The following is a 14,861-nucleotide window of genomic DNA, read 5'->3' as shown; positions in this document are numbered from 1 at the left end:
GTTAAATGAATTGGGAATACACATTTTCTTGCATTTATTTATCTTCAACTCCTTCGTACTCAGCTTGTTTTCGTCACATCGCTTTTATAAGTCCAGATCCTAAGTCTGCATGTTTTTCTGCTTCTGATGGTGTAGGGTACGTCACGAGGTAAAATATACATAGGCTCAAAATCGCCTCCAAACATGAGCCGAGGCAGTGTCTACCCACTTACCACGCCTGAGGTAACTCAGTTACGGGTGCTCGGAGCCGCGGTAACTTTTGGCCTTACCACGGGTCCAGTAAGTGGTTGATGAATGCAGACTTACCGGGTGGGCGGAGATACCATGAAACGTGTTTTTCGAAAATCGTCGATATGTGTCATTTAGCCTGTCACACACATCGTGTGTCGTCCGTCTCACACCGAAACTTTCCACACAAATATAAACAAACATGGAGTCCACGCTGGAATCAAGCATACGCTGCTCTTGAATATAATACTGTGTATTGTGAAGACTAGACGAGAGCTAAGCTAAAAAGCGTGCATGGATGCGCCTATTTGCGGCTGGTGGTCGGGAAAGAGAAAAAGTTACACTGGTGCTGTTAAGAGAGCTGAGTTGAGAGGATCAGACTCTGAAGAAAGATTGGAGGGTTTGGACAAAAAGCCAGTACCACAGACTTCTGAGTTAGGTGACACCTCTTATTGCCAGAAATGACACCAGGATGAAGGGGCTGGAGGTCACTGCAGGAGAGCGTTTGAGACAGATGAAGCCACAATGGAAAAAAGTCTCTTGGTCTTTGGTGGAAACAAAAAGGCGAAAATTTTGGCGGAAAAACGATCCTGATCGTCTGACAAATTCATGCGATAAGTTCATGCGGAACGATGAAAAATCGACGGAAATCGCATTAATCGACGGAAAAAGTGCTAGTGTGACACCGCCTTTATTACCAGACAGAGGTCCGGTAAATGGTATGATGAATCCCGCCCCAGGTGGGTCTCTTTTTATTTTTTTTCTTTCTTTATTTTTACATCTTACATATTGTAAATGTGTATATATATGCCGTTGCCCGCCGCTGGGGGTCTCTCTCTCTCTCTCTCTCTCTCTCTCTCTCTCTCTCTCTCTCTCTCTCTCTCATGTGTTCGTGTGTGTGTTACTGTAATCAGTGGGTGTCACTGGGAAGGCGGGCAATAATGGAATTTTCCATCCGCAGGGTGGAGGGTGGTAGAACATGTGGTTGAGAGGTATCTATCATTAGAGCCGCCGAAAGGTACTCAACACAGGCACTCGCCTCGCCGCCTCTGTAAAGTCACCCTCATGTGTCGCTTTATCCCGCATATCACTGCATTATTCCGGTGACAGCCATAACGTGCAAGATATGACCCCGAGAATTGGAGAAACTGTCGCTTATCAATCACTCGAGATTACAGTTCTGGTTACATCTAGTGTGAAATGGAGAGAAGATTTCCTTGGCATAAAGAGCTGCGCGTCGTCGTCCAACCATTGCCATTATATTCTCACCGACGCCACATTCGTACTGTGTGACACACGTCAAATAGAAGGGTGAAGCATCGGTTCCCTTGAAACCCAACTTTCCTCCTGGCCGAGTGGCTAGACGGTGTGGACGTCCGAAGCCAGGTCGTCGGATAGTCTTGCCGCGGTAAGTAACGGCCGTCCCGCCTGAATGCATGTTCCACACGGCGAGAGGCGCGTGGTGCGTGATGTTGTGGCCCTGGGAGTGATGATGGTCCTGTCTCATTCACATGTTGCGGAATAAATTTTTTATTATTATAAGGGCGAATAAGGCTCGTAATATCCCCCGTTTCCTTCCACTTAATAGAATTGAGTCGGACTATAGAATGGAAACAAAAACGTTTAATCTTTGGTGCAACATTAGAAGTATAAGCATATTATTATTAGTGACGGACATTTAAATCTTAAAAGCCGGGTCACACGAGCAGTATTTTCGTCAATACACGTCCAGCAATAATCCAGCCAGGCCGAATTCTTGCCACTTTCTGGTCACACTGAGCCATAAAGAGATAGCAGAGTTTCAACGTCAATTTCGGCTTTTAGTTTTAATAGCCGCGGGCGCCGAGCCGTATCTGCTGCCTGCTAACAATAAAGCCGATCATTTTGGCGCGAGCAAAATGATCGGGGCTCACCCCGACAACTGTCAAATGCCGTGACTATCCGGGATGGCATCGGGAAGGGTCCGGGCTAGCATGTCTGTCGGGAACGTCGGTAAGCCATCGGAAATAACCGTGACATTCCGGTGGGAAACCTTGGCTTTCCGCCGCTCAGCCACAGTCTGATCACGTGTGCTGCGGACGCCTAACGACCTCATAAAGCTGTCGGGATGCTGCCGGGCTGGGCCAGTGACCTCCCGGCGCGGACATCACCATGGCCCAGCGCTCTAACGCCTCCTTGCACGTGTTGCGGGTCGACGAGCTCGAGTTAGCCCATGCAGCAGCCGAGATGGCTACGGAGCAGCCCCAGTCCCCCCTGCAGGAGGAAGGTACCGCTACCCAGAGACAAGAGTTAGCCACTCAGGCCCAGGAAAATGGACGGAAAAAGGCCACCACAATTCTCCTCGATGAGGCGGTTGAGATGGACACACACACACACACACACACACACACACACACACACACACACACACCTGGCTAATTACACCCTTTATCAGTTTGCTGCCACTAATGACTTTTTTTTATTTTTTAAACAGGAAACAGCTCAAGGGCACACAAAAAAAGGAAACAATAATAAAAAAAGCCCGCTACTCGCTGCTCCTATAAAAAGAATCAAAAGAGGTGGCCGAAAGAGAGGTCAATTTCGGGATGATTTACATAGATTTACATAGAAAATCAGACCACACAGACCCCATGGTCCAGACTTGGTGGTCTGTCCTTAAACCTAAGTGATTTTACATTAATCAGAAGGCTCCAAAACGTTGCATTTCTACTCTAGTTGATATTAAGTTGAAGGAAGTGACGGTCGAGCTTATTTTTGAAGGAGTCAATCGTGTTACACTGGACCACTGACGGTGGAAGCTTATTCCATTCTTGCACTACAACGTTGGTGCAGTCTGAATTTACTTGTCTACATCTGAGTTTTACGCCATTGTTCCTCGTGCGCAAAGTGTCATCGATCATAAACAATGTTGATCTGTCTACATTCGTGAAACCATTAAGTATTTTAAAACATTCGATCAGTTTTCCTCGGAGGCGACGTTTCTCAAGAGAGAACATGTTAAGGGTAGAAAGCCTTTCTTCATAGGATTTGTTGTGCAAGGAAGGGATCATTTTCGTTGCCCGATGCTGAACACCTTCTAATTTAGCAATATCCTTTGCATGGTGGGGAGACCAAAACTGTACCGCATATTCCAAGTGGGGTCTGACTAAACTATTGTAGAGCGGGAGTATTACATCTTTATTCTTGAATAAAAAGTTTCTTTTAATGAAGCCCAACATTCTGTTAGCTTTATTTGCTGCATCGATGCATTGCTGTGAGAATTTGAGGTTTGACGCGATTTTGACCCCCAAGTCCTTAACGCATTGAACGCTTTTGAGTTTAACGCCGCGCATTTCGTAATCAAACTTCTTATTCCTCGCTCCAACTTGAAGGACCTGGCACTTGTCTACGTTAAAGGGCATCTCCCATCTATCCGACCAAGCTGAAATTTTGTGCAAATCCTCTTGGAGGCGTCTGCAAATTTACTAATGCGGTTATTGAGTCCAACATCCACGTTGTTGATGTAAATAATGAAGAGCACTGGGCCAAGAACCGAGCCCTGAGGGACGCCACTAGTGACTGGCGCCCACTCTGAGTTAAATCTGTCAATCACTACTCTTTGTTGTCTGTTGCTCAACCAATTCGCGATCCATTGGTTTACTTGACCGTCAATACCTATTTGCTTTAATTTGTAAAGTAATTTATGATGCGGGACTTTATCAAATGCTTTCTGGAAATCAAGATAGACTACGTCCAGTGATTTTGTTACGTCATAAACAGTGAAGAGGTCGTTATAAAAGGTTAATAGGTTTGATAGGCAGGATCTTTTGTTTCGGAAGCCATGTTGTGAGTCCCCAATTAATGAGTGGCTTTCATGGTAACTCACAATTTTGTCTGTAATTATGCCCTCAAGTAGCTTACCTACAACCGAAGTTAGACTAATGGTCCTGTAATTACCTGGTACTTTTTTGTCTCCTATCTTAAAAATCGGTGTCACGTTAGCCTTTTGCCAATCTGAAGGGGCGATGCCTTGTCGCAAGGTCATATTGAATACGGTTGTGAGGGAGGAGAGTATTTCGCTTTGTTTCTTTCAGTAGAGTTGGATATACTTTGTCAGGTCCAGGACTTTTATTTGTTTTAAGTGATTTGAGGGCTTTAAGGACTTCATCGGGTTTTATTTCAAAGTTAGGCAATGCATGCTAGGGTTTTACATTAGTACGTACTGGTGTTGGTGGTAGTGGTGGGAGGACTGTTAGTGTTAAACACCGAGGAAAAGAAATTGTTTAATAGGTTTGCAATGTGTCGGCTGTCAGTCACTAGTGGACTGTCGCTGTTTGTTAAGGGTCCAATTCCACTTCTGATCGCCTTTCTGTTGTTTATGTAACTGAAGAAGGATTTCGGATTATTTTTACAGTTGGCTGCAATATTTTCTTCATATCTACGCTTTGCCTGATGCACTAATCTGTTTACTCGTCGCCTGGCATCATTGTAGAGTCTAATGTTTTTGGGCGTGCTTTGTTCTTTCTTTAACCTGTAAAACAATTTTCTCTCCTTGACTGAGTGTTTAATTTCGCTATTGAACCAAGGTGGACTTTTATTAGTGTTAATTCGTTTCTCGCACAAGGGGACAAATGTGTCCTGCTGAGTGAGTAAGTGATTTTTAAAGCTTAGCCAGGCATCCTCTACATTGCCATCATCTGATAGTTGCATATCTATTAGTTTTCGTCGGATTTCTACGAAGTTGGCTCTTCTGAAATTGGGCACCTTTACTTTATTTTCAGTCACCGATGTTTGAGCTCTAATGTCAACGCGCACTAGTTTATGATCGCAGGAACCGAGGTGTTCTCCTATCATGACATTACTGACTAGGTTATCTTGGGTCGCTATAACAAGGTCAAGTATGTTATTTTGATGTGTTGGTTCAGAAACCATTTGGCTTAGATAATTTTCCTCTAAAAATTCGATCATTCTATGGGACTCACCTTCTGTACCCGACAGTGTCACCCAGTCGATATGGGGGAGGTTAAAGTCTCCTAATATCAGTGAGTCGCTGTTAAGTGACTGCCTTAAGACGCTGTACATTTCAAGATCGGCATCGAGTGATTGCCCCGGAGGCCTGTAAGTGACAGATATATTTAAATTGACTTTTGCAGTGTTTACTCGCACGCACAAATGTTCAACGTTACTGTTTCTTGGTGTTTTGTCAGTGGGTTGCAAATAGCTTTTGACAAAAAGGGCAACACCACCACCTCTACGGTTTACACGATCTTGGTTGAAGAGTCTGTAGCCATCTATGATGTATTTGGAACTTAAATCAATATTAGTGGTGTCGATAAATGTTTCGGTTATAGCAATTATGTCAAAGTTTTCTGTCAGAGCAAGACATCGCAGTTCATTAAACTTGTTTCTTAGGCTACACGCATTGAAACTAAGGACTCTTAGGTTATCTTGAGGCTTGGTAAGAGGTGGTGGTACTGGAGGGTTCAATGTTACGAGTTTTTTTTGGTGTATGGTGTCTATTTACACGGGCGGAATGGAAGGACGTGGCTGAGAGTCGTTTTTTGTTGTTCGGGCGTTACGTACGGCGTTGTTGAGGAGCCTTCCGAATCTGGCTGCCCCGATGGGGAACAGGTGTATGCTGTCCCTATGGAAAAGTTTACTCTGGCCGTAGAAATGGTTCCAGGTGTTAAAGAACTCGACGTCAAGCTCTCCGCAGAGAGCCTGTAGGCGGTTGTTGAGGCTGAAGGCCTTACTGTAGAAGTCGCCCTCGTCCCACGTCCGTGGTAGAATTCCTGAAATCAAAATATTTTGGGATTTAGACTTATACTGCTGGATGAGCCTACAGTACTTGTCCAGCATTTCCTCAGACCGGGTCGTGGTGACGTCGTTTGTACCTGTGTGGAGAACAAAGAGTGAGTCATTAGAGGCCTCAGCGGAGACCTCGTCCAGGGCAGCTGTGATGTCGTCAACACCAGCTCCAGGATAACAGTAGTTACGCCTATGACGGGGGACTCTGCCACAGAATTCAACCACCTGATGGTGAATCATAGAGTCACCGACCAAGAAGGTGCTCTGTTCCTCGTCCTCCTCCTCCAGTATGGCAAATCTGTTGTAGCAATGAGTAGGATAAATGGCTCTAGGGGCGGGTCTGGCTCCTCCTCTCATGGGGGTGAAGCATTCAGCGTCAGCTCTACCGGTCTCCTGTGACGTATCTTCTTCGGAAGGTGGCTGGGCATCGAGTGCAGGTGCTGAGGGTGATGAGGCGTCACTTGCAGCAGGTGCGACGATGTTGGCCTGGATAAACTCCTGCAAGGTTTCAACAGTACGTGTTAGTTCGGTGATCTTCTTCTCGCCAGCCGTCAGCCTTTCGTCCTGTTGAAGGAGTCTCGTTTCCATCTGCTGTGTCAACAGGCAGATCTTGCAGACGGTCGATCGTCCTGAGAAGAAATGGCCTGAGAAGTTTCCTGTGCAAGTTGAGCATTTCTTTAGCGCCATCTTGGTAAGGAGGAGAGAGCAAGTGAGTAGTGTTTATCTATTTATTTGCTTTTCTTTTTCTTTTTCGTAGGGCAGAGGGACGCGCGTGTGAATAAGCGAGAATAAGTGTGTGTGTGTGAGAGAGAGAGAGAGAGAGAGAGAGAGAGAGAGAGAGAGAGAGAGGCATAGGAGGGAGATGGGGATGGAGGGAGGAAGAGGGTGAAGGAAAGGGAGGGAGAGAGAGGGGGTGGGAACGAGATAGGGAGTGAGGAAGGAGAGATAGAGAGGGGCAGGTGGAGGGGGGTAGTTATGAGAGAGAGAGAGAGAGAGAGAGAGAGAGAGAGAGAGAGAGAGAGAGAGGGGGGCAATGGAGAGGGGAGGCGAGAGAGGGACGTGAGGGAGAGACGCAGATGAGGAAGAAATTAAGAGGATTAGTGTGTCTCGGGGGAATACTCGGGTCGAGTCAGGTCAGGCAACTCTCCACACCTGTGTAGGGAGTGGCGTACATAGGAGTGGAATCTGAAATATATAATGAATATGGCGGAAAGAGTGTAACACTGTGTTTTGTGTATATGTTTATATATGTTTTACAGGGCGCTTTGGCAAGAGGGTAGATACAGGCAGAGAGAGATAGTAAAAATAAGGGCAACACTTAATCCTGTCCAGCGAAGCACGTGGTCGCACAGCAATCAGCACACCTCTTCAGGCAGCTAACTCGGTTGACAATAGGCAATAAGCAGCACTACGTGAAATAGCACACGGCACACAAAACAGCAAGATCTAAAGTACAGTGCAGTACGGCACACGAGGTGGAATCGCAAGCGAGCGAGGTCACGGAAGCAGGAGCGCATGCGGTTTGACCTCTCGGTGTGAGGGCAGGGCGCTGATGTCCTGACACCTTCCTCTTGAAAGAGTTCAAGTCGTAGGCAGGAGGAAATATAGATGAAGGAAGATTGTTCCAGAGTTTACCAGCGAGAGAGATGAAAGAGTGAAGATGCAGGTTAACTCTTGCATAAGGGGTTTGGAAAGTATAGGGATGAGCATGAGTAGAAAGTCGTGTGCAGCAGGGCCGCGGGAGGGGGGGAGGCATGCAGTTAGCAAGTTCAGAAGAGCAGTCAGCGTGGAAATATCGATAGAAGATAGAAAGAGAGGCAGCATCGCGACGGAATTTTAGAGGTAGAAGACTATCAGTAGTAGGAGGAGAGCTGATGAGATGAAGAGCCTTAGATTCCACTCTGTCCAGAAGAGCTGTGTGAGTGGAGCCCCCCAACACGTGAGATGCACACTCCATACGAGGGCGGACAAGGCCCCTGTATATGGATAGCAACTGTGCGGGGGAGAAGAACTGGTGGAGACGATACAGAATGCCCAACCTCGAGGAAGTTGATTTAGCGAGAGAGGAGATATGAAGTTTCCAGTTGAGATTTTGAGTTGAGGATAGACCGAGGATGTTTAGTGTTGAGGAAGGTGATAGCTGGGTGTTGTCAAAGAATAGGGGATAGTTGTTTGGAAGATTGTGTCGAGTGGATAGGTGGAGAAACTGTGTTTTTGAGGCGTTGAAGGACACCAGGTTCCTCTTGCCCCAATCGGAAATAATAGTAAGGTCTGAGGCTAAGCGTTCTGCAGCTTCCGGTCTGGAGTCGTGTACTTCCTGTTGGGATGGCCTTCTACTGAAAGAAGTTGAATAATGCAGAGTGGAGTTGTCGACGTATGAGTGGACAGGACAGTTTGTTATGGAAAGATCATTGATGAATAACAGGAAGAGAGTGGGCGATAGGACAGAGCCCTGTGGAACACCACTGTTGATAGGTTTAGGGGAAGAACAGTGACCGTCAACCACTGCAGAGATAAAATGGCCAGAAAGGAAACTGGAGATAAAGGAACAGAGAGAGGGATAGAATCTGAAAGAGGGCAGTTTAGAAAGCAAAGACTTGTGCCAGACCTTGCCCTTCAGTTAACACCGAAGCATCAGGTCATGTAATCCCCTTTCCTTAATCTTAACACCGAAGCATCAGGTCATGTAATCCCCTTTCCTTAATCTTAACACCGAAGCATCAGGTCATGTAATCCCCTTTCCTTAATCTTCATCCCCTCAAAGTTCACTTCACAAGTAGCCCACCTGACCTGAGGTACAAAGATCCTGCCAGCCCCACCCCGTAATCTGAAAACATCTGCCACCTGCACACACTCCATGGCCACCAAAAGTATATCCACAACCGCCCCTTACACCCACCCCGCAACTGCAAATTCAACCCATATCCTACCTGCACAGTAAACTTATATAGTAAATCGTTCTTCTACACACACACACACACACACACACACACACACACATACACACTGGTGCCAGTTCCAGGCAACGCCCCCTTTTTATACAACGGCAGAAATACCAAGATGCTACAACGGTTAGACGCCAATGTCTGTGAAACATCGGAAAGGCACCTAGGCAACTCTGTAACTTCATCATGGTCGTTGTGGGTGGGTCGTGGGTTACCGGCTGTAACCGTGGTGATATTTTGTCATTTTCCGTGGCCGCCGTAAGTGGGTCAGGAGGGCTCCGGGGTGGGATCGGGATTGGTCTGGGAACGTCGTTCTCGCTCCGGCGTACTGCCCGTGTACACCGTTGTACAGCCACCACATGGGTAATCCGGCAGTCAGATCGTGGCCAGAGGTCACTGTTTTACCACCTGCTCTCCGGGGGGCCATCGTGGACCACAAATCGTGAATGTGTGAACCCAGCATCACACAGTCACGATCATGACTCATGACTCCCGGCTCCCGACCATGCGGCGACAGTTTTGGAAATTTCAAAACAATCGGCATCTTATACCCATCGGCAATAACCTAAAGTCCCTTGATAGAGAGAGTCCCGACATAGACGGCCCTGTGTATAAGGCTGCTGGGCGCCATTATTGGCCCTTCGAGCACTGCGCAGACTTTGAACTGAGGTATTAAAAACATAATTTTATCTATTTTGGAAGCGGATTCGACTGTTTTTTAATGTAACAATGCCTTGCTGCCTAGCCTTCGGCTGTAGCAACATGCCACAGAGGGGATACAAAGTGTATAATTTAACTGCGAGGCCGCTGAGAAGACAGAGCTAGGTGTGCTAACAGTCAGTCGTCTTGGGAGGAAACCATCGGTTATGACAGCAAGACACATGCCCTGCCATTGTGTGTGTCTTGCTGTCATAACTGCCCTCCCTTTGTACTGTCTATGGAAATCATTGTGAGAGAGACACAGCTACAAGGATGAAACAATCGTTCACCTCAGGTCCAGACATCGAAGCTGATGAGGGAAGCTGTGGCCCTTATGACCAAAATTATTGGGTGTGATCTCTCCCACAGGGCTCTAGCTGTTATCACAGACTCACAATGGATACTTCACAGTCTCATCAAGGCCACAGTCTAATAGACTGGACATGTCACAAGAGTTTAGATGAACAGAAGCTAGTTTTTGCTGAGCCATATCTGTCTTGGTAAAACTCTAGACTCACACCCAAGTCACTCTAAGAGTAAACACATTATTATTTTAGATTGTATTTGCTAATCATCACTCTGGTAACCGTTTCCATTATTAATACTCGTTTCTGAGATTTTAAAATGCGGGGAAATATTACTATTTCAGCTGTGATTGGTTAGGTTACTATTTGCTCATGTGAAGGGTCTTCAGCTAGAAACTCCTCTAGGTTGGGTTATAAGTTCATCTTTATTTAATAGCCTAATGTATAAGGTTGCACAGTTTTTATTTTCATTGGTACCAATGTCATTATAATATGTTGAAGACATTTTCCTACAATATTCTCTAAACCTTTTTTGACCCTCAAACAAAATTAAACACGTTTACATGGCCTTATTATTTTACTGTAGTTTTTTCAATCAACCGAGGCACGCCGCGGGGCCGGAGAGGGAGAGGGGAATCAGCCGTGCCCCTGCCCGCTTCTGCCCGCTCCGTGAGCCTTTTGACGTATCTGTGCTCCTCTGAGTACCTGGAGTTACTGTGCCTTGTAAACTAGTGGTTGTACATAGTTGGAGCTGTTAAGTAAAGTGGAAAACCTGCACTGTGAGCATGTCTCTGCCCTGCCTTGTTCCCTCGTGATTGGGGCGGCCTTGGGAATGTTGGCATGGTGTGTCTTGTGGCTGTTCTGGGTGTTCACGACCCATGAGTGGTGGTCTGGGGTTGAGGCACACCGCTTGCCTGTGCTTGGAGTGTGGTGTGCAGGCTGGTGGTTTAACAATATATATACATACCTACAGTACCCTATCGAGTTAGCGCTTAGTCCTAAATTCTTACCATTCCGACTTTCGCGCCTTACCGCCCCGAGTTTTGCGGTTCTTTGACATGTACGAGCCGCGTCTACCTACCGTCAGCGTCATACATGCTGCCTTAAAAGGCGGTGTCCAACCAATGGGGCTGTGGGCAACCGCGGTTGCCCGTATGCCCAACCAGGAGCGAGTTAATTCCCAGCAAACATTGAATGTTGGCCAGTATCGGCATTCCGGTTTTTACTATATTGGACTGACTACGTAAAATCTGGCAGCCGGTACAGGCCCGATCTAGGTCCGTTATCCGTTTGCACCGCGGTCAGTATAATTATTATTATTATTAGTATTAGTATTGTTTTACTTATTTACACACATTTTCCCATCCAGTTTTTCTTTTTAGTACCTGTTTCATATAGCTTTAGCTATCCTTAGAGCATGACAGTTTTCTGTTTACGTATGAATAACCACGGAATACGGGAGTTAGGTAGGTACTAGCGTATTAATATGTATAAAATATGTCTGGTGTGACTGATTCCGTTACGCTCTTGGTCCTGCATGAACACACAAATACAGGGTCACATGTACCCTAGTTCCCATAAACATCTGCAACACGATCATGACAAATCAATGGTAGAGTAAAATTTTATTCATATACTCTATCAGACCAGCAAAGGAGGATTAGTATATGATAAATGAAACTTTTCCTCACGGCGAATTGTTTTGTGGTTGTGCTACGGATGTTTATCACCATTCAAACATTATACATCACTGAGAAGTGTATTAAGGCTATAATGTATCCCTGTGTTGCTAGAAATAACTACAACCATTTGAAAACTATCTCGTTGTTATTGTAAATACACAGACCATCGCCACTGAGCAGTGTACTGAGACTATACTGTATCCCTCTCATACTGAACCACTAACCATTTGAAAACTATCCTGTGATCAATCCAAGTACAATTAATTAAACATCATATTTGTAAGTGCTTCAAAATATTTGCTTGTGACTCAGCTGTAATCAAATCTTTTTATGCATTCATTTTGCCCCACTGTGAGTATTGTGCTCCTGTTTGGATGCCTGCTGCCAATTGCCATTTACAGTTACTAGACAGCTATTAATTCAATTAAATATATTTTTCCGGCACTTGTTCATGATCTTGATCATCAGCGTCAAGTTGGTGCCCTTAGCATTTTATTTAAAGTTTTTAAGAATACACCAGGTATTTGTTATATGTGAGGGTTACGTTCAGCAAAAAGCTCGCATAATGTGAATTCGCATATATCGAACCCATCATCCCGTTAATTATAGGGGGTTATGTTCCACGACCCGTTTTCGAACCCTTATCTTAGTAAGGATTCAATGCAGCGGAAAAAGCCATAAGCATTTTTTTTTTAGAATTGCCTCCTCTACAACTTTGGTCTCTATGAAATATTTTGTATCTGTGAAGGAAATGCATTTTTGTCTCAGTAGAGGGAGAGGGGAATGAGTCTTACGTTTTATTGAAAATGCTGCTGTCCGCATACTGACATGGAATATGAGTATCAAACACGAATACGTAGACGTGTAAAATTCTGGAATCTCGAACGTCAAGTTAAAATGTGCATGTTTTTTCAATTATATCATGTACTGTATATTCATATGTATTTTGAATCTTACTGAAGGGAAATCAGGACATAGATATTATACTCAAAGTTATATGTACCCCATTCAGGGTAAAGCTTCTCAGAGTCTGACAGCCCACAGCTGCTGATTGCATCCGGGGAGACACACCCAAAGTCTACGGTTTAAACTGATAATCAGCTACCTGAGGATTAACTCTTGGATCAGAGGGAGGAAAAGGTTAATTATAGGCAAGGAAAGTGTGGGAAAACATTTGCACCCGCCGCCCTCTAGTGCGAGTCAGCCACCATACCTTGCCAACCAGTCGCACCACCGCCGCTACTCGCATAATAGCGAATTTTTCTCGCATAAAACGAATACTTGGCACGTGTAGGATAGTCGCATATGAGCGAATTCGCATATTTCGAACTCGCATAGTATATCGAATACCCGGTGTAATCGGCATCCCTTACACAATGCTTTGCCTGATCCTTTTACTCCTGCCCGGGTCACAAGGTTTGCTCTTGGTCAAAACCAATCCTATGGTCAAAACCAATCCTATGAATTTTTTGTACGAAAATTCTCACGATGTTTTTTCCGTCCTTGACAAATTTATGGAATCAGTTACACAATGAGAGTGTCCTTTCTGCAGGCATTTCTACATTTAAGTCTCGTGTGAATGTCTTTTTGAAACAGTAATTTTATTTTTCCCTATGACTGGCCAGTTTTTTAACTATTCATTGCCTTTGCTTCTCTCCAGTACCTTTTGGTATTTTGTGTGGTTCAACTTGTTGTATCTGCACCCTGAAGGGAGGCTTTGGTAGCTTATAATAATGATAATAATAACAATAATAATAATAATAATAATAATAATAATAATAATAATAATAATAATAATTACATTAGATCTACTATCAAACATTTAATACCCATGTATGAATTCAATTTTAAAGAAAAGTGAGATGGATTGATGCCCAGCAGAGCAGAACACCCTCACTAACCCTCACTGTACGATGGCTGCTCAAAACCATGGCAACTGAAAACCAACGGACTCCGTGGATGACGTCACGGCAAGCTCACAAGCCCAGGCGATGCTTGGCAGGTACCGTTAATTTGAGTGCCGGTAATACCGGAATCGAACACTTCAGTACCGGTACCAGTAAAAAAACCATAACATTGAAATATCCTTTCAGTGCTAGGTACTGAGAGGATATTTTGATGATAGGGATATTTTTTCTCCCTTCCCCCAGCCCCCCCATCTCAGGAATCTCTCTCTCTCTCTCTCTCTCTCTCTCTCTCTCTGAACATTTGCTTTTCAGATACAAAAAGCAGCATATAGTTACTATGGAGGGCCTCATAGTCTGATAACAATTAAAATAGATATTAGGAAACCTTCAAAAAAGAAGACTCGGATATGAAGAAGTACATAAATAAATAAGTTTATAAAATAATGGGGGCGGTAGAGATTGAGGTCGTAGCAGCAGGGCGAGATGGAAGCTTGGCGGGATGACGGGCAGTGAGGCCTCTCTCCATGGCAAGACAGTATTGGTGGCAGTCACGGTAATGCCAGCTAAAGTGGTACAGATGTCATGCCCCGGGAGTTGTATTTTCTCTTTTTCTATTTTCTTTCACGTCCTCTGCGTGTATCAAAACACACGAGAAATTAATCAAGACAAGGTGAGGGTATTCCCCGGCTGCCTGGTATTGAACCCGCGACCAGTGTGACGGGAAAGCCACTCCTTACCGGGTCGGCCAAAGAGGTACCCCACTGGCTAAGTGGGTTATGGGAGGCTCGTTCATCAGGCATAGTCGCCGCACTACACAGAGACTTGGGGGGCACTAACGGTATCAATACTTTAGCGGTACTGGTACCTATGTGGTGGCACTTATGGTATCGGTACTGAAGCAGAACTGGTACCCTTACCGTAAAAAGAGAGAGAGAGAGAGAGAGAGAGAGAGAGAGAGAGAGAGAGAGATGACTTTGCATTCTTTCTCTTTTACCTTCCCGCTCTTCTCTCCCTTCCTTCTTCCTTCCTTCTCCCTTCCTTCCCCCCCTCCCCTCTCTCTCTCAGAGTGGGCACCTGTCACTAGTGGCGTCCCTCAGGGCTCGTTTCTTGGCCCAGTGCTCTTCATTATTTACATCAATGATGTGTATGTACGAGTCAATAATCTCATTAGTAAATTTGCAGACGACACAATGGTTGCTAACTCAGTTCTCACTGATGAAGACAGACAAAGCCTCCAAGAGGATGTGCATAAAATTTCAGCTTGGTCTGATAGATGGGAGATGCCCTTTACTGTAGATAAGTGCCAGG

The 14,861-nt window shown here is 45.2% G+C and overlaps 1 protein-coding gene across 7 annotated transcripts in view; it reads left to right on the top strand.

Moving 5' to 3' along the window:
- The first annotated feature begins 1,185 nt into the window (after nucleotides 1–1,185).
- The window catches only part of LOC126980729 (uncharacterized), a 57,020-nt gene continuing 43,344 nt past the window's right edge, over nucleotides 1,186–14,861 (top strand). Inside the window, exons 1-2 of one of the 7 annotated variants that reach the window (XM_050831010.1) lie at nucleotides 1,186–1,636; nucleotides 13,500–13,648. In XM_050831010.1, coding sequence (XP_050686967.1) covers nucleotides 13,576–13,648 — 73 coding nt within the window. In that variant the 5' untranslated portion in view covers nucleotides 1,186–1,636; nucleotides 13,500–13,575. Of the gene's footprint in view, nucleotides 1,637–1,738; nucleotides 2,495–13,499; nucleotides 13,649–14,861 lie in introns of those variants that run through there. The other 6 variants (XM_050831011.1, XM_050831014.1, XM_050831015.1 and 3 more) reach the window with 6 other exon arrangements.

Source organism: Eriocheir sinensis, chromosome 45 (assembly GCF_024679095.1).
Source record: "Eriocheir sinensis breed Jianghai 21 chromosome 45, ASM2467909v1, whole genome shotgun sequence".
NCBI lineage: Eukaryota > Metazoa > Arthropoda > Malacostraca > Decapoda > Varunidae > Eriocheir > Eriocheir sinensis.
This window is presented reverse-complemented; position numbering and strand designations above follow the sequence as displayed.